This window comes from Protopterus annectens, chromosome 2.part1 (genome assembly GCF_019279795.1).
Source record: "Protopterus annectens isolate FY-2018-M chromosome 2.part1, PAN1.0, whole genome shotgun sequence".
NCBI lineage: Eukaryota > Metazoa > Chordata > Ceratodontiformes > Protopteridae > Protopterus > Protopterus annectens.
In genome coordinates, this window is record NC_056729.1 from 1360669030 (window position 1) to 1360690405 (window position 21376).

The 21376-nt window shown below is 38.2% G+C and overlaps 1 protein-coding gene across 1 annotated transcript in view; it reads left to right on the forward strand.

The window, feature by feature from the left end:
* LOC122794441 (neuronal acetylcholine receptor subunit alpha-9-like) overlaps positions 1-21376 on the forward strand; it is a 298924-nt gene that overhangs the window by 74830 nt on the left and 202718 nt on the right. The window contains exon 3 of the mRNA XM_044062816.1: positions 7624-7778. Coding sequence (XP_043918751.1) covers positions 7624-7778 — 155 coding nt within the window. The remainder of the gene's footprint in view (positions 1-7623; positions 7779-21376) is intronic.

Genomic DNA, 21376 nt, shown 5'->3' on the forward strand with positions numbered 1-21376 from the left:
CTCCATCTACTTGATAGAGGCACTGGGAACTAACGACAGGCAGCACGATGCCAGGACACTTCTATGGGCTAGGCTTGTAAAGGCCCCAGGGCCGTTAGCCTAGTACACACCTATGAACCTATGAACCTATGAAGACCCTATTGACAAGATGCATGAGAATAAATTATGTTTCAGAAGACTATTAAGTTTTGACTTGGACAGCTTACTCAGAAATATGGGACATAAGCAATATATCAGTTGAAAACTGAAATAATTAATTGGTAGTGGGAACTAAGTTAGGGTGGTTATTAGCTCTACACCTAAATATGATGAGATGGGCAGGGCACTTTTCAGTATTAGAGTAACTTCACAGTATATGTAGCTACCATTGCTGTTGTATCACAACTGCATCACTTCCACTCTCACAGGCAATGCGACCTTGACCTGAGAGGGACATAGAGAAATTCAGGGTTGCAGCATTGCAGGAGTCTTAACCTTTGTGACATAGTCACTACTTATGGACCACAAATGATATACATGTGAGCAGTAGTACGTGGTGGACTCATGAGGACAAAACACTTTGCTAGGTTTCTGAATTGTACAGCCCATGTCAGTACTGTAGTTCTAGCATCAATGGTCAGCACAGGCAGTGTCATTATAAATCACTATGCAGTCAGTTTCCAGGAGGCTGTACCAACATGCAAGTACCATGACAGTGTGGGCAGAAGAGCTCTGACTTGAAGTGTCTCCTTAGTATATGCCCAGTGTACCTTACACCTTATAAACAATATTCATATGTGATATGAGCATGAATCTGTGTCTGCAGTGGGGTGCCCTCTGTGCGGAGTCTGCATGTCCTACCTTTGATCATGTGGGTTTTCTCTCAGTGCTCCGGTTTCCTTTAAATTCCAAAGACATGCAGTAGGTGGACTGAACACTCTAAATTTGCTGTAGGTGAGAGTGTGTATGCGAGTGAGTGATATGAATGAACTACCATGGCAGGGCTAGCAACCCAGTGGTGTAAACCTTGCCTTGAGATGATTGCCGCTGCTGAAGTGACAACCTGACCCCATGTGCGAAATAGGAATAAGGGGTTGAGGATAGATGGATGGATGGATAGATGGATGGATGGATATGGGCATGAATAGCACTGAGAAGTCACATTTTTCCAACGCACTAATGGGATGTATGTTGGCTTTGCTTACATTAAGGCTATAAGCAACCCCCATGTGGGGAGCTGTACCCCAGCAACACCTGATGTTAATTATATATACTAACTCCAAGAATGCACAATCACCAGGAAAAGGTAATATTCCCCTACTCAGGGATTGTTGATCTTGCACAACTGTCAACCACTGTCTGCATCGACCATATGGTTTCAGTCTCCTGGGTGCCAGCATTCTGTCATTTCAACATATGTATATGTATACACGCACACACACACACACACACACACACACACACACACACACACACACACACACACATACATATATATATATATATATATATATATATATATATATATTTATATATATATATATATATATATATATATATATATATATAAAGAAAATGTACTTTGTCCAAACATCATAGCAGTTCACTCTTTCTCCTTATGCCATCTATCATTTCTATCACAGGCATTCCCACATCCTGCTTTACAGAGATAACTTCAAAAGCTGTGCATAAACGTTTGGAATACTTAGATACAAAATGCAATCCTAACTGTAATAGTCTCTACCATGGGTATTCCCACATCCTAAATAATAGATCTGCATATTGCAAATGGTACTAGTATGTGGTATACTATTATGGCTAACTGTGAGCCACAGACAGTGTTCTATGCTGAGAACATGACATACATATGGACAACATAAATATGTGGAAAAATATGCTTCAGTACCCACAAAAGGTGGGCACAACAATCATCAACAAGCATCACAGACATATAAGAACTTCTGTATAAACCTCACAAATGTGTCCAGTATTACAATGTATACATAGTATCTTCCATGCAAAAATGCTTATAGCTAAATGTGCAGAGCAGAATTATGGATCGTGCTGTGAATAGAAGCTTTGGACAGAGAAATGTGCAGTAGTGTTCATTATTGGGGGCCAGATTAATGACTCTACAGATGTGGTTAATAAGTGCTTGTAAATTGTGGGTGCATATTTGAAGCATTAAGAGTGACAACTGGAAGGGTGTGAACTAGGCAATGGATTATATAGCTAGGGCATGTCTAGCATGCTGGATAAGATGAGCAGAGTGACTGTTAGCTGTCTGTCAGGTGCCAGGATTTGCAGTCACACTAGGGTACTCAAGTCTCTTTACCCTAATGACAGATATGACATGGTCACTGTGCATGTGCGAGTTAATGACTTCAGACATATCTCCTTGGATCATATGAAGAAGGACATGATAGAGCTTTAAGAATATGTATCTGAAATAGGCATGAAACCAGTATCTGTGTAGTTACTGAAATGTGGATTCAGAACAATGGTAACACTCCCACAGTGTGGGTTTCAGTGTCAATCACCCTTTCAGACCCAAATGGGATAACAATGGTGTTATTGGAGATGGTTGATGAAGTCCAGTATTTGAATGGACGAAAGTGCTTGACCTCTTATTGTTTTTATTAAATATTCTCTTCTATCAGTACTGTCTAAGTCTGTTCCTTTTGGAGAATTCACTTTACGGGACAGAGGAGAATGTGTTTTTATGGGGACACTATGTAAGTCTACTTTGGTGTGTTTTTCATTTGATTACTTTTATAGGCTGTATGGGCACACACTTTTTTTTGGCTTTCTTCAAGTACATTTTTAAAATTGTGTCTTATGTTTAGAAATTCTACTCAGTGTTTTTGATCATTTGATATTTTCTATTTGTACCACACAGAAATACATCACTTCAATAACATCACCATAATATTGCTTTTGTGTCTGTAGTAATCCACGGTAGTAGCAGATTTTAACCTATCTGTTGGTATGAAGGTCACCAAGATGATCATTATGATGTATTTGAGAAATGGTGGCACTGTTGAAGGGTTGCCTGTTTGGTATATTTGGGTCCATTTCATTTTCCTCAACTCATGCTGTATTAATCCTATATTAATGGGTCTTTTGACTCAGAAAATCTGTGGGTTTTTATAATTTTTGGAGGAAATGTAGGTGTTTTAAAATAGAGTATTGCTTATTTCGGTAGGTAACCACTAAGTGTATTGGAAAGCAAGACACACTCAGGATTCCATGTGGGAGGTTTTTGATTGCTAGTCTCAGAAGTCTGGCAGATGGAGCAGAGGGTTAAGTTTGTGACTTATAGTTCCTGTGGTGCAAGGTTTGATTCCTGGTGTTAGCTTAATTTGTGATCTTGAGCAAGTCACTTAACCTAACATTGCTACTGGGTCACCCCTGAAAAGGGACTGTGTGTCCCACTGAGCTTATCTGTTTAACAAATGGCTAGTATGATTATTTATAGAAGTGAGCTGTAATTGTTGGCAGCAGTAGGTCTAACTGAAGTTGTGATCACCTGAATGTCAGTGAGGATAACTACTGGTCTACTTGAATTTTCTTTTCCCCTAGAAAGTCAATGTTGACGTCTCCTCTTTTTTTACTTTTTCCAAATGTTTATGTTTCTAATACCACAACAGGAATGGCCCCTGGACCCCATTCATAAGTCAGGCTACAAGTAAAGATTATGACACCAGTACTGCTTTAGTCTTTGTTTGCCAAGAGTGCTCTGTTCAGCACCTACACCTACGTCCTTCTGTGGAGGATATTGAGTTACCTGAGGTGGTAACATGTCTTTGCATGCTTGTTCTTACTTTTTTTTTCTTGTTTGATTAGCACATTTGCTCCTACTACTGTTGGAACTGTCTGGGCACCTTTAATTTCCACATTGCTGTAGTTTCTGTGGCATGTCTTGGTATTTCGTAACTTTATGTCTCTCAGTATGCAGGGCACTGTGATTGCTGATTTTTTCCCAATATATTTGATTTTTTCTATTTTCGTGATTGTTGGCACTGCTTAATCTCATATGGCCAGGACTTCTTCACTTTCAGTATTTTTTGTTCATATTTTCAGCACTTCTCAGCTACTTGCACATTTAAATGTTTGTAGAATCCCCAATGTAAATTTGTGCAAGGTAATCGAATATTTCAGTATAGAGACCCTCAGCCATAAGTATATCACAATCAACAACAATTTGTGCAACTATTTCTCATTTTCTGCTATAGAACCTACTTTTGCCCGTATTTACCACCTTTTCTATAGATTATGTAAAGCACTCTATACTTAGCCCAGTATCTTGAAATGCACTTATTAACATCACATCTTTACATTTAAATTCACCTGTCCTTAGCCATTCATGCATCATCTTTTAATAAACATGTTGTTGTTCTGGCAGTTATATATATCATTTCCATAGTAACTGTGGGCTTTCCTTTTTTCATCTTCTTTTCTTCTGGTCAAGATGTTTGTATTATTTTTTGATATTTTCCTGTTGCAACCTGTTCTTTCTGTAAATTTGTGTTGATATTCTTACCCACTCATACTTTTACTATGTCTGGAGCTGGTCATGAAAGGAAGTATGTATGCAGCCACATGACTGTAGATCTTTATGTATAACCAGTTTTCAAGGAGGCCAATACATCCTTCCTTTCAAAGGATATAAAATATTGCTATGCACATTGTGTATATATATATATATATATATATATATATATATATATATATATATATATATATATATATATACATACAGTTTGATAAGCATGGCACAGCATTCCTGTTTTTTCTGTCCAACCAATCCAACACATTTGGGACCAGTCAGTCTTGTCAAAGCTATAAACTAGAATACGAACAGCAACATAATTTATAAATTGAACTTTGTTCATAGACGCCAAGACAGTTATCAGTTTAGTTTTAGTCTTCTAAAATATTCTTTACTGCCTTTTGTTTTTATTTGTTCATATTGTATTACTGACTCATTACATGTAACTGTCAAATGCTTTTGTATTTTACTAGTTATTTCCATTTTCTAAGTTAAAAATACCTAACAGTTTTTTATATATAAGTAAGAATAGATGGGGGTGCTATATAACTATACCAATTCCTTTTTAATGTAGGATTCAGTTGTTATCTGAGTGAGTACCCAGGAAAGGTCACTATCGTTCAGTAGAGCTCTGCTTCACATCATATGCCTTTAATCAGTAAGCTTTGTTATTACAAAGATGCAAATTATGAGGCTTTGTATGTCAAAATTCCAGTTTGTGGACCAGCTAATGGCACTCCATTCTTTGCTAATCCACAATAATATCCATTCATCTCTACCTTCATTCCAGCGTCAGCCTAAAGCATTTGACATTATAAATCTCAAACAAAATAACAGCTCAACAGCAGATTAATCTTAAAACTGGATACACAACCAAAACTAAAGAAGCAGGAAGTCCAGTTTAGGAAACTTCAGAATGACAAGATTAAAATAGTATGTAAGTAAACTACTAATATATGCAAGGTTTTGCGCTTTTCCAAGTGTTTAAAATCAACTAAAAAGACAGCTTTATTAATCAGAAATGCTGATGATGCGATTACTTAATTAAAGAAACTTAAAAAAAAAAATAGAAGAGTATGTCCACATGAATGTATGAGTGGAGTGTTTATTAATCAAATGAGCTTCAACATGCTTTTGTAGAAACAGAATATTTTTTCATATTTCTTATTAAAAAACTTAAAAAAGCGAAAGCGTTTAATATTACCATTTGTTATCTTGAAGGGTTAATAATTATTCAATTTAACTTTAATTGATTAATAGGTTCAGCTATTGTTTTTGAATAGGTGGATTAAACAAAGCTTGAAGGTGAGGCTGTTGAAGAGTTGTGGATATTTCTTATTAGCCTAAAAAAACAATCCATTGATATTCCTTGTATCCAGCATATCTAAGCATATCACCTCTTCCCTCAGGAATTTTAAAAGGAAATTACACATAAAAATAAATATATTACAGTATGCATTAGTACTAACCTGTCTCATTAAACTTGGAAATGTTCCATTGTCCTTACTTTAACTTTCTGTTACATTTCCCTACATAAAATACACGACAGCTTGTACCAAAAGAAATACAAGTAACATTAGAAATATTGCAATTGATACATATTTAATTGGTAAATGTGATTATAAACACAATGTATAAAAAGAGCAAATTTATTTACAAGTTTAGAATTCATGGAATTTAAACAGGAAACACTGCCATTTCATATTGTAAAAGTAGAATATTGCCTCACATTGTTTTTATAAGGCAAAAATAGTTTAAATTATGAGATCACATATTCAGAACCATAGTAGGCTGACTCCTCAGTGTTACTAATAGTAAGGGAAGATGTCAGCACCCCAGCCCCAATCACTAATACCATTCAGTGGGGTAAATGGGAGGCCTGTCATGGGCACCAACATGAAGGGGGTACAGAACCTTACAAACTATAAAAAATGGTCCATTTTTTAAATGTAGTTTATGCATTGAATTACTATGCTGTGTTGCAATTATAAAAACAAAAATCATAGTTTATATGCTGCTGTGAAACTTTTGCTTATAGATAATGTGAGGTAGGGTGCAAAATGGGTGTGCTGCCCAGGACACTGCATTGTCTTGCTAGATTTCTTGTCTTTAACTCACTCTTGTTGAGAAAAGGACTAGGAAGTAAGAGATAATGTGTATGTGAGGGGGCTTTCCTCCTGCGTTAGTGATACTAACTATTGAAACAATGAAAAGAAGAATACAGGCAATTCAAGACTTTGCAGGAGAAAAGCATTGCAGCATTTAGAGAATTTGTACCACAATATTGGAATAACATTGTAATGCAAGAAGAGCTGGCTATGCAAAAGACAGATCAGTATGACATGGGTTGAAAGACGTTTGTGGCACATACCTTTTGTTTCTGTTTGAAAATGTACATTGGATTTATAGTAACTATGAGGAAAAGTATGAGGACTATAAGAGAAGCACCAAAAATGCTTAAGGTCGGAAGAAAGTGCTTATGAGTGCAAGGAAAGGGAAGGGTTACTATATTGTAAAAAGGATGAACCACAGCCTGTCACTTGCAGGGCAGTACAGTGCAAAGACACCCCAATATCTGTAAGGGGAAAAGGCAACAACAGCAGATAACACCCTGATATGTCATTAAAAGGTATACATGAAGGGCATGCCAAGGGAGAACTCCTATGTGACCATAAGAAGAGTTACTGCCACATTCACTGATTGCTATTAGCTGAAGAGTAAGGCTTAATGAAGGTAAAACAATGCTTCTCAACAGCATATTATCTCCCTCTTAAGCAGGAGATATTTCAATAAGGTGATTTCTGCAACAGTACTGGACATTTAAGGTTAAGGCTTACCAGTAAATTACCACAGTACTCCTGCTTGTGATTAAATAAACTAGTGCATATCCAGCTTTGTAAAATGTGTGTTGTATTGAACGACAAAAAGCGATGTTCAGGCTGTAACTCAGCTCTTTTCCTCATTTTGTCCCGTTTCTCCAATTAAAAGCTGTCACAAGTCTCAAGACTTTTACAATGATTGTATTTATTTATTTATTTGCTAATAAAGTTCAGTTCTGCTTGTTAAGCACTTCTGTTTTATTTTATTTACAGGATGAAAGAAATCAGATTTTGGTGACTTACTTATGGATTCGACAGATATGGTATGATGCATATCTAAAGTGGGATAAAGATGAGTATGATGGTCTAGATTCTATCAGAATACCAAGTAATATGGTGTGGAGGCCTGACATTGTTCTTTATAACAAGTAGGTGCACATAAGTGCTTTCTTCAAAACCTTCCATTTTATTCATCAATACTGCATAATGGCAATACACATCCAAACAACTGTGTATATTTGCTTTTGTGGCATGTATAATAACAACAAGCTTCATAGATCGACTAGGCATTCTTTATATTGTTTTAAAAATGAATACATTTGGTTTCTAAGCACGCAAGTCCATAAGTAAGAAACATGCCTAGAAAAGGAAGTGCAGAACCATGACATACATATTTACATAACACAGTTGTTAAACAAAATCTATACAATGATTAAAGTTCACAACACTGTTTGCACTTTCCATTTCTAATTAGCAGAATGCAACTTTTACTATATCAGCTATATAGTATATAATGTATAATGGCTTCCTATTGTAACAATGAAATTATAAAACAGAGTCGAGAAAAATGAAAAATAAATGACAAAACCTAGTATATGTGGACATTCAGCACGGGGAAGTGTACCTTCCGCAACCTCAATGTGGGCTTTGATCCTTTACCACTGATCACAAAATACATTAGCTCTGAGGTGAGTGTACTGCATAGTAAGGCGAAAACTGACATGGAAAGCATTTGTAAACCATCAATTTTTTAAGAACAATTTGCAATTTTGGATTTACAATTACAGCGTGCAATAACATGACAAGCATTTTTACGATATCATGCATTATACAGTATATAATAATAATAATAGTATTACAGGGGTGAGGTAGTACAGAGGTTAGCTTCACTACTTTACAGTTTTTAGTTCCCCAGTTTGATTCTCAGTTGGGTGTTTTCCTAACAGAGTTTGTATGCCTTCTCTATGTTTGTCTTTGTTTTGTTGGTCCCTCTGATTTCCTTCCACATTATGAAGACATCTGGACAAGTGGACTGGCAAATCTACATCAGCAAAAAATGGAATAAACAAATCAACAAGCTATCCACACTGATAAAGGAGACTCACAAACAAAAATAACTAAATCAAATTGTATGTGAGTCAACCAACATGGTCCAGGCAAATGAACTACTAGAAATACTAAAAAAATACAGAGCAACTGGTTTATTAAAAAGGATTAGCGCTTTCACAGGGTTACCGCTTCTTCAGACGAAATACAAAACATACATTAAGCCATACATATTTAAAACACAGCATAGCCAATCAAATCAAATCATCAAAAGACAAGCCAATCAAAGTGACATAATCCCAATCACCACCTTCTCAATGAGGCTGGCTTAAGGGAGACACCACTATTAAGTCATCGCTGTTCATATGCTCACAGGGAAATAATCCATCTTAATTCACACATTTCAATAGTATTATTAAAATCAGCTCTTCTGATACTGGGATGCAGCATCTGTAAAACTCTAAATTTAAAAGAGCTATGTCCTGGAAATAGCAAAGCATGATTAGCTAGGGCACTAGATAGCACTTGGTTGTGTATATTCCCTAGATGCTCAAGTATCCTCTCCCTAATTTGGAGTGTGGTCTTACCCACATAGAAACCATCGCATGAGCAGCATGTGGCAAGATACACCAAATTGCTGCTCCTGCATGTCGCTACAAACCTAGGTGAAAAAACACATCCTGTGACTGGATGTACAAAACAAGGGTCAGGGGAAATAGATGAGCATGCCTTGCAATTACAGCAGAGGAGGTTACCAATCTTCCCTAATGGTATAGATAGCAAGGGTCTTGGCCCATAGCATAAAAGCCTTTTAATCGACATGTTACTCCTAAAAATAAAGGAAGGGCATTCCCCCACTACTTGTCTCACCTTGTTATCAGCCAAAAGGACAAGCCAATTTTTTATTATGATATTACAATAATATTGAATATTGCTGGAATATCTAAACAATACCTTGGGGATGAATTCATTCTGGCATGTCAATCACCATTTGTGGTATGTTTACTGGAAGAAAAATATGGAGTACCTCTGCCATGCCAATCTTGTAAGGCAGCCCTCCTGGTATTAGCTATCTGAGTTTGGGAATACCCTCTTTCATAAAAACCATTACTCATTCTATGCACAGTTTCCTCAAACAAAAGATCATTAGTACATAACTTGGAGGCCCTTAAACACTGGCCATTAAGTATATTAGAAAAAAATGTGTGGGAGATGCATACTAGAGTGGTGTAGGAGCCCATTCCTCCAACAAGATTTCCTATACAATTGTGTCTCTAAGGTACCATTAGTGTCCTTCAAGATGGTAACATCCAAAAAAAATCAATGGAAGTAAGGGAATGATTTAATGTACGCCTGAGAAAATCATAAATATCTTCAAGATATTTAACAAAATTCAAAAGCTCTTCCTCGCAACCTCCCCATAAAAGAAAAATGTCTGACAAGAATCCGTGTCATCAGCCCTAGATGACAGTGGGTAGGTATGTGCAATGACATGGATCCGTGTCATTAGCCCTAGATGACAGTGGATAGGTATGTGCACTGACACTGATCTGTATCATTAGCCCTAGAGGACAATGGGTAGTTATGTGCACTGACATTGATCTGTGTCATTAGCCCTAGATGACAGTGGGTAGGTATGTGCACTGACACTGATCTGTGTCATTAGCCCTAGATGACAGTGGGTAGGTATGTGCACTGACATGGATCCATGTCATTAGCCCTAGATAACAATGGGTAGGTATGTGCACTGACATAGATCCGTGTCATTAGCCCTAGATGACAGTGGGTAGGTATGTGCACTGACATGGATCCGTATTATTAGCAATAGATGGCAGTGGGTAGGTATGTGCACTGACATAGATCCATGTCATTAGCCCTAGATGACAGTTGGTAGGTATGTACGCTGACATGGATCCATGTCATTAGCCCTAGATGACAATGAGTAGGTATGTGCATTGACATGGATCCATGTCATTAGCCCTAGATGACAACGGGTAGGTATGTGCACTGACATTGATCCATGTCATTAGACCTAGATGACAGTGGGTAGGTATGTGCAGTGACATGGATCATCTTCATCCCTAGATGACAGTGGGTAGGTATGTGCACTGACATGGATCAGTGTCATTAGCCCTAGATGACAGTAGGTAGGTATGTGCACTGACATTGATCCATGTCATTAGCCCTAGATGACAGTGCACTGACATGGATCCGTGTCATTAGCCCTAGATGACAGTGGGTAGGTATGTGCACTGACATGGATCCATGTCATTAGCCCTAGATGACAATGGGTAGGTATGTGCACTGACATTGATCCGTGTCATTAGCCCTAGATGACAGTGGGTAGGTATGTGCCCTGACATAGATCTGTGTCATTAGCCCTAGATGACAATGCACTGACATGATTCCGTGTCATTAGCCCTAGATGACAGTGGGTAGGTATGTGCACTGACATGGATCCATGTCATTAGCCCTAGATGACAATGGGTAGGTATGTGCACTGACATTGATCCATGTCATTAGCCCTAGATGACAGTGGGTAGGTATGTGCATTGACATGGATCCGTGTCATTTGCCTTAGATGAGGCGGAGGGGAAGCAGAGTTGCAATTTTATTTAAAAACACACTTAACATCCAGACTCTGAAAACCCCCTTCCCAAATTCCAGCATGCAGAAACATTAGGCTCCGTTATATCCCTCAAAAACAAAAGGAGAATCAACATCCTCTGTAGTTATATTCCTCCAGGAAATAACCCACCTATAATAGAAGAGATACTACAATGAGCCACAATCAACCTACCCCAAACACCATCCTGCTATCAACATCCTCTGTAGTTATATTCCTCCAGGAAATAACTCTCCCATAATACTACAATGGGCCGCAATCAACCTACCCCAAACACCATCCTGCTATCAACATCCTCTGTAGTTATATTATTCCATGAAATAACTCTCTTATAATAGAACTATAATAGAAGATACTACAATAACAACAATCAATCAACCTCCCCAAACACCTAAATCCATGTTATCTTCTTCTCTGTATGTATCGGGAAATACCATATAATAATATAAGGGATAATACTACAATACAAATAGGCCACAATACCACCCAACCAACATCCTGCTATCTTCATCCTCTGTAGTTTATATTCTCCAGGAAATAACTCACCTATATAAGAGAGAGATACTACAATGGGCCAAATCAACCTACCCCAAGAAACCATCTTGCTATCCTCTGTAGTTATATTCCAATAGAAATATTCCCACCTATAAGATAATAGATACCACAATGGGCCGCAATCAACCTACCCAACCTCCCTACAAAACATCAACTCTGTATATATATTCCTCCAGGAAATACTCTCCTATAATAAGAGAGATATTACAATAGGCCACAATCAACCTACCCCAAACACACCCACCATCCTCAACATCCTCTGGTAGTTATATTCCTCCAGAATAACTCTCCTATAATAGAAGAGATACAACATCCTCTGTGTAGTATATTCCTCCAGGAACAACTCTCCTATAATAGATAGAAGAGATACTAACCAATAGGCCACAAATCACCCCACCCAAACACCATCCTGATAACATCCTCTGGCAGTTCCTCCCTCCTCCCAAAAATAATCCTATAATAAGAGAGATACTAACAATAGGCAATCAACCTATCCCAAACACCATCCTGCTATCAACCTGCCCCAAGAAACCATCCTGCTATCAACATCCTCTGCAGTTATATTCCTCCAGGAAATAACTCACCTATAATAGAGGAAATGTTAGAATGGGCTACAATCATCCTGCCCCAAGAAACTATCCTGTTTGGTGACCTATACCTAGACTGGCTAGCCTGCAACTCCAACAATGCTTAAAACCATATTAACTTATGTAGATTCTCACAATTAATCCAAGAACCCACCAGAGTTGACAAAAAATCCAAAAAACATTCCATACTCAGTTGGGCTTTAGTTAATTGCCCAAAGAAGATCATCATGTGGGCTGCCTACTTGATGAACTGAGTGACCACGACCCCACATTCCTCCTTCTTAAACATGTAAACATACCCAAACCCATATTGTATAAGGAAACTAGATATGAGCACAAGGTAAATCAACAAATTCTTAACAGCATGTTACAACAATGTAACTGGCACCCACTACAAACTCTAGCATTAGAACAGGCAGTTGAGTTTTTCAATAGTACTTTTATGAATGTTCTAAATACAGTAGCTCCCATTAGGAAACTTAGAACTAAAGTTAACTATGCCCCTTGGCAAAATAAGACCACAAAAGCCTTACTAAAAGCCTGAGACAATGCCTGGAAGATCTGGAAAAAGAATAACACTAGCCAAGACAGACAAAAATATCAACAACTTCGGAATCAGGCTAAAAGACAAACAGAAATGGATAAACAAAACTTCTTTCTTGGTATCCAAAACAAATATTCCAAAAACCCCCAAAAGTTCTGGCAAGCTATCAATTCCCTTCTGAAACCCAGCAAAACTACCAACCCAGCTCCAAACACCAATACTAATAATGACAGCACAGCTTCTCAATTTAACCATCACTTCACAGAATCTATTCTGTCATTATCTACCTAGATATCTAACAATAACGCTATATTCATGCCCACTATAGATCACAATAATATACCTTCCTTTACAATCTCACCTGTACCAACCTCCACAGTTAAAAAAACTACTCTCAAAACTGAAACCTACCACTCTCGCAGCAGATGGTCTACCCATTAATTTCCTAGAATTAGCTGCAGAATCCCTAGCCTACCCTGTCTCAGTTCTTATAAACTGCTCCATACAAGAAGCTTACATCCCCCAGCTATGGAAAGTGTCATATATTATTCCCCTACACAAAGGCGACAACTCCTATGAGCTATCAAACTACCGCCCCATTGCTATCCTATCTCCCTTTCCAAGCTCCTGGAGAAATGTATTCACACCCAAGTGATGCACTTCTTAACCTCACATAATCTCCTTCATACAGCATGGCTTCTGCCCAAACCACAGTACAACTACTGCTCTTCTCTCCTTTACTAACCAGGTTAACCAACTCAGAAACAACAACAACTTCGTATCAACCATATTCTTAGATCTATCTAAGGCATTTGACATGGTCTCGCACAACCTACTTTTGGACACTCTATCCACCATGTCCTTTGCCCCCTCCACTACTTCCTGGTTAAAAAACTATCTCTCTGATAGAAAACAATCAGTCAAATGGCAAGGTGGACTGTCATCTCTACTACCAACTACCATAGGTGTTCCACAAGGATCAATACTGGGGCCTCTACTATTCACCATTTTCACCAACAAACTACATACCTCCACCCTGCATGCATCACTTATACAGTACGCAGATGACTCAACCCTAATCTGCTCAGCCCCATCCATAACCACTCTTCAAAAGCTTACCCAAGAATCCTTCTGCTCTGTGGAAAAATGGATTACTGATATCCAACTGATTCTAACCCCCAACAAGACCATATTACTTCTTTTCACCCAAAACAAATACAGAACCACACCTCCTTTCTTCACTATCACCTCCAAAAACGGCACCACAATCTCTCCCTCCCCCCATACTAAGCTCCTTGGTGTTGAAATAGATACGGATCTTCACTTTGATGTCCATATCTCTCAAACCATTAAAAAGGTACATAAAAAATTGGGAACTTTATACAAACACAAAAGCTGCCTATCAGACCAAGCATGAATCACCCTAGCCCAAACCTACCTTTTGTCTACCCTAAGGTATGCATCACCAATCCTAACCCACATCAGGAAAACAGACCTAGACAAATTAGAATCATGTTACAATATGATTGCAAAATTTGCCAGTAATTTTACTTTTAGAAGCCATCACTGTCTTTCCCTAAAGGAGCTACAGTGGTTAGAACTCCCTCAGTTAATTAGTTACCACCAACTAGTGCTCACCTTCAGCATACTAAAGAATCCCCACAAAACTCCAGCCCTAAATCAACTACTAAACCAATATTTAGCAAACTGTCCTCTATGCTCATCCAACAAAACCCTTCTCTGTATATCCAAAGCCAACAGTACTGCAGGGAAAGTTCTTTTCTCTCATACCATCACTAGAAAATGGAATAACTCCCCCCAGAATATCTCTTCAGCACCATCTATCTCAGTGTTAAAAAAGTCACTTAAGTCACACCTCTTGCAGTTCTGACTCTGTCCTTGCATCACATAAATGCTTTCCTGCTCTCCTCCAATTCTTCCTACCTTCCTCTCTTCTCTGCTTACTTTCTCTGTAATACAGTACTCAATTACTGCCATACAGGGCCTACTATGTGTAAATTATTATGTCTTGTGTGATGTCTCTTTTGATTGCATTGATTAATATGGAGTTTCTTTTTTATCCCAAATACTGCCATCCAGGATCTACTATGTGTAAATTAAGTTTGCTTAGAACAAACCATTTTATATTTACTACTGCTTGTATGATATATCTTTTTGATTGTATAATTGCCACTGTACATATTGTTTAATGTGGAGCTTTTCTCCCCACTCCTCCGCTGTAAATGGACCTCATTCCAGTTGGACTTTCCTGGTAAACAAATGTAAAACAAAATAAAAATAAATAAATAAATGACAGTGGGTAGGTATGTGCACTGGCATTGATCCGTGTCATTAGCCCTAGATGACAATGGGTAGGTATGTGCACTGACAATGATCCATGTCATTAGCCCTAGATGACAGTGGGTAGGTATGTGCACTGACATGGATCTGTGTCATTAGCCCTCGATGACAATGGGTAGGTATGTGCACTGACATGGATCTGTGTCATTAGCCCTAGATGACAGTGGGTAGGTATATGCATTGACATGGATCCATGTCATTAGCCCTAGATGACAATGGGTAGGTATGTGCACTGACATGGATCTATGTCATTAGCCCTAGATGACAGTGGGTAGGTATGTGCACTGACATGGATCCATGTCATTAGCCCTAGATGACAATGGGTAGGCATGTGCACTGAAATTGATCCATGTCATTAACCCTAGATGACAGTGGGTAGATATGTGTACTGACATGGATCCGTGTCATTAGCCCTAGATGACAATGGGTAGGTATGTGCACTGACATGGATCTGTGTCATTAGCCCTAGGTGACAATGGGTAGGTATATGTACTGACATTGATCCGTGTCATTAGCCCTAGATGACAATGGGTAGGTATGTGCACTGACATTGATCCGTGTCATTAGCCCTAGATGACAATGGGTAGGTATGTGCACTGACACGGATCCGTGTCATTAGCCTTAGATGACAATGGGTAGGTATGTGCACTGACATTGATCCATGTCCCTTCCAGAGCTGGCATCTGCCTACTTCCATTGTAGCCTCTAACCCTCCCAACCATAATGTTAAATGGCAGACAGCAAATAATGCATGAATGAATAACTGGATGGATACATATACAGGTTACCATTTAAATCTAATATAGGTGCTACTGACAAACACCTGTGTGACTGTTAATACTGCAACCTTTAGTCAGCAGAATTGCAGAGGCTATCTGAAGTAGTTGCTATGCATGCCAGCACTTCAAAAGTTAAATGACTTATTCATGCATTTAGTTTGTTCTCTTCATGAAGCCTAAGTCATAGTCGACAAAGGGTGTGACAACCAGTCCGCCTGCTAGGTTCTGGATAATAAATGGTTAAAAGTAGATAGATGGATAGATAGATAATTAGATAGACAGATAGATAGATAGATAGATAGATAGATAGATAGATAGATAGATAGATAGATAAATAGATAGATAGATAGACAGACAGACAGACAGACAGATAGATAGATAGATAGATAGATAGATAGATAGATAGATAGATAGATAGATAGTCAGACAGATAGATAAATGGCTTATGGAATCCTACACTAACTTCACTGGCAAGGAAAGGAAGCCTCTCCTTAGAAAACCTGATAATGCACTAGGAAGGTATTATCTGAATCTACTATTTGTCAGCTCATGAATGCTTCTGTTGATGTTAATAATCTAACTCAGGCTGCCATGGTCTGCAGAAATGTCAATGGCTACATCAATCACTCAATGCAACTTGACAGCATGAAATTATGCAATGGCGTGGCACATTTATGTACCAGCATGTCTTTGGATTCCCTTCTTTAAGAGTTCAGTGAATATTTGCATCTATTTTGTAATTTGAAGTTACTTATGAGTGAAAATGGTACTAAACCAATGAATCACATTTAACCAAAGAAAGAAAAAACAACATTTGTACATTATTTATGATTTGTTCACGTCTGTCCAACTGTGTTGTGACCCATTTTCACTGGAGCGCTGGTGAGTGGAACTCCAAATATTTAAGGAAATTTAGGATAAATAAAAGAAATACATATAGGTCAACATGGTAAAACACAAATTATACATGATACATTATTTATACAGTGTTTTAAAGGTAAAAAGTGCATGGACAGAATACAGTAAATGGCAAATCTGCATACCAAGTCCTTATCAATTCAAAAGAAAAGTACATAATGGGGCAAGACTAGGTGTATGTATACTATTCCAAGAATGCAGTACATATGCAAAGCATCTCCTGATTGTGTCCAATTCCACAAGACCATGTTATTGGAGCCCTGTCTGGTCTCTGCATAAGGAATTGTGAAGGTCCTTTGTGGAATATGCCGAAGTTTAGGAGAGCTATGGAATCTCTGGGTACTGTTATAGTCATAAATAAATAACTAAGAATTTACCTTATATGCCTTTAGTCAGGAACAACACTTCAGAATGTGCAAACAGAAATTTTATTTTTAACAGCGCTGGGAGATGGTCTTTATAGCAGATGTCAAAATAGTCGCTCTGAACAGAGATAAACCACATTTTTTAATACATTTTTCTTATCAAACCTAGTCATGCACTTTCATTACATTACATTGACTGTGTCCTATAGAAAACTTTGCAAATGTCCTCATCCCTTGTGATTTTTGCCTCAGACGTCATGTGAACACCTTCGTATACATGATCCACCTGCTTCCAAGGGGTCTTGTTTCTGACCTTGGATGTTCAAACCTACCCTAGCAACAACGCACTCCTAGCCTGGATAAGTCAGACTAACAAATTCCTTTTGTAGTAACTGCAACATGTACTATTCTCTCTTATTACATACCAAAGGAATGCAGTTTAAAAGACAGTAGTACTGTGGCTTATGAAGCTGTATTTTTCCCAGCCCTGCATACAAATTATATTTGCTTTTTAACGATCATATTATAGCATCATTAATAAACTGAAATTAATATACATTTTAATAAGCTGGTCTTGTCCCATAACAGTTTCCTCCCTCTGACACTATTAGTGTCATACCATACATATAATAATATTTTTATTTTTTTTAACTTGATAAAATACGCCTCAGCGTCATAGTAGTCGTCATTATTTTTTGTCAAAATAGAACTGTCATTGATTTGTGCATGCAGTGGCATTTCATGTGCAGGTGAGGTTAAACATCTTGTAATCACAGCCTTTAGAATAGAAAATGCTAAAATGATTACAAATATAATAAAAAGTACAATGACAATGTTCTGGATTATGCTAGTTTTTAGGTTACCAAAAATACTGCCCAACCATCAGAAAGTGTCCAGTTTTTGGATGTGCTGTCCAACTCTTTGGCCCTTTGTTCCATGATGTTTGCCAGTTTTTTCTGTTCATTATGATAGTCACTAATATATGAACAGCAACGACTCCCTATGAGGGCATATGGCTCCCCCTTTTGCAGCAAGCATTATATCAAGTGCCATTTGATTCTGTAAAACCACGGTTCGCATTATAGTCATTTTTTGATTTGCCATTCTGATGTGATATGAAGTTTTGTTGGCCACCGCCTGTAGAATTTGGACAAGCATGGTGATTTTAACCATTGTCCTTTTCACTCCTTACCCAGGATTAAAAATTAAAAATGCTTGCTCTGTCCAGTGGATTGCTCATTTATGTTTTAGTCTACCTGCTGGTGGGTGTTCTAAATGTTGACTAGCAGGAGTAATATAGCCTACAAAGCAACATTCAGACCAGTTTGTAGACAACCAGGGGTAGGAACAATCACCACAGATGTAGTAACGTTCAGTTATCATGCCCATGCCATGCCCCCAGTCATAGCTTTTTAAGTGCAAAGAGTCCAACACACTTTTATGCCTGGTGTCATTATATTTACTTTTTCCTACTGGTACAGTCCCATTTCTGGCATAACATGTGTCTCCATGATGTGTGGTTGCAAGTTGAAGAGACACAACCTTTGAAAAATCAATTACATTACGCCATGTTAAGCTGATGTCATCAAGGTCCTTTTTAAATGATACCTGTGATGCAGGGATGGGAATCATAGGAATCCCTGTCTTAGAATGATGTGGTATATGCAAACATATTCAGCAGTTTGTTTTGTTCAGATTTTTGGCATATCGCCAAAGGACCAGCAAGAAACTGTTTTCTCTCAACCAGTTTATAGAAGGGAACAGCAGCAAAAACAAAGCAAAAGTACCTGTTGTCACTAGATTCATTATGGACTGCTACTGAAGTTGACCTTCTCACTGGGCAGATGATTTATCTGTCACACCTCAATCTCCCTCTGTTGGCTGCGATGACTTGTCTGGGGTCCCCACATAACAGATCTTCTTGCAATGAGATGAATGGATCCACATTAGTAGTCCTGCACAGCGAACTGCAGTCAAAGTGGTGAGCAGGACCTGAAAAGGCCCCTTCCACCTCAGGCTCAGGCATTTTTTTCCTCTGAAAAATGTTTGCATACACCCAATCATCCAGTTGTAGTTGATGACAGGGTTGGTCAGGAGGCTTTGGTAATGCTGCTCTTACTGTTCGATGATATTGCTGCAAGATATTAATGAGTTTCCTACAATAAGAAATCATAGCATCATCTGACAAAGTTAAATCGCCATTTTTCACTGGAGGGGTAGCTGGAAATGCCATGAGTCTCCCCATTAATATTTCATATGGACTCAATTTTCTGGGGGCATTGAGTGAGGTCCTCATATTTATTAATGCTAAGGGAAGAGCTTCGGGCTACTTTAATTGGGTTTCAGCACAAATCTTCAAAATTGTATTTTTATGGGTCCTGTTTGCCCTTTTCACTAATCCAGATGACTGGGGATGGTTGGGACAGTGAAGACTCAACTTAGTATTAAAAGCTTAACTTTTTAAACAGATTATTATTAAAATGAGTTTCCTGGTTACTGTTAACAATGCTGGGTATACCAAATCTCAGTATATAATTAGATAACAATTTTTAATAACTGTGACTGCATCAGCTTTGTGACATTAGTAAGCTTCTACCCATGCTGAGAACATACACCCTATCATATATAATCAGATAACAATATTTTAATAACTGTGACTGCATCAGCTTTGCGACATGGGTAAGCTTTCACTCATGCTGAGAACATACACACTCACCAAAAGTCTTAGGCATCTGCATGAAATCCAGTGGTATTTTAACAAAAGGTCCCCAGGGTGGAGGTAAACATGCAGATTTGCTGTTGGCATGTTTGCTTATGTTATATTCCAAACAAATACTACAATTTTGTACATACTGAAGTATCAAAGAGGAGACATGAGGGGCATACCAACTTCATGTAATTTGATTAAATAAAGCTGTCTTACCTGTATGGGCTGGTAGATGATATGCCTTTACCAGGTAAGGTAGCAAAGAGGCAGATGCCACCAGTCGGCCGTCCTGATGTTGCCATATGCCATCAGAGGATTTTCTACATCCATTCTTCAGCCACCCCACAACTTCTCCCTGTGATGCTTCAGCTTGAAAGGCTGACAATTTTGCAAAATCAAACACATCATTACTGTTGCAGTTTGTTATTGTTAACTGTTATTGTTAACATACATAGATTTTTACAACAATTTACTTCTGCTTGTTTAGCAGCTTGGTCTGCTAAATTGCTTCCTTTTGTAACCATGTTCATACATTTTTGATGTGCACATTTGATTACAGACAGCTTTGTAGGTTACAAAAGTGCATCTAACAATGATTTTATGTACCCTGAATTTTTAATTTGATTTCCTGAAGAGGTCAAAAACCCTCTGTCTCTCCAAAATTGCCCAAAATCATGTACCACCCTGAAAGCATAACGGCTGTCTGTAAAAATATTGGCCACCTTGTCTTTGGTTTTTTGCAAAGCCACTAGCTCAGCTATTTGAACAGAATGAACACCCTCTAATCTTTGTTGCAACAATATTGTTTTCTCAGTGCAGACTGCTATTCCCAACATCAACTTTTCTGTTTGATCTCTTTCACAGGAGCCATTTACAAACAGATGCATGTCAGGATTGGGTATAGGCGTGTCCTTTAAGTCCTCCCTAGGAGAAAGCAAATAGTTCATAGGTTCATACTAGGCTATCTGCCCTGGGGCAATTACAAGCCTAGCCTGATTTTGTTTGGCTTACGCCACCCCTTGATTTGAGTATACTGTGCCCTTTTTAAGGTTTAGTTTACTGTGCCTCTGTCTAATAGTGACATGGAAGTAATCCCTGGGACAAACCTACGATCCCCCATCCACTCATCAAGATTCTTCTTGAAGAGATTCAGTGAGGTGCTCTGCCTAACATGAATTGGAATTCTATTCCAGAGCGAAGGGAGAGCGAGGGAGCCTCTGGGTTATGAATCTGTCCCTCCAGCAAGTTCTATTTATTT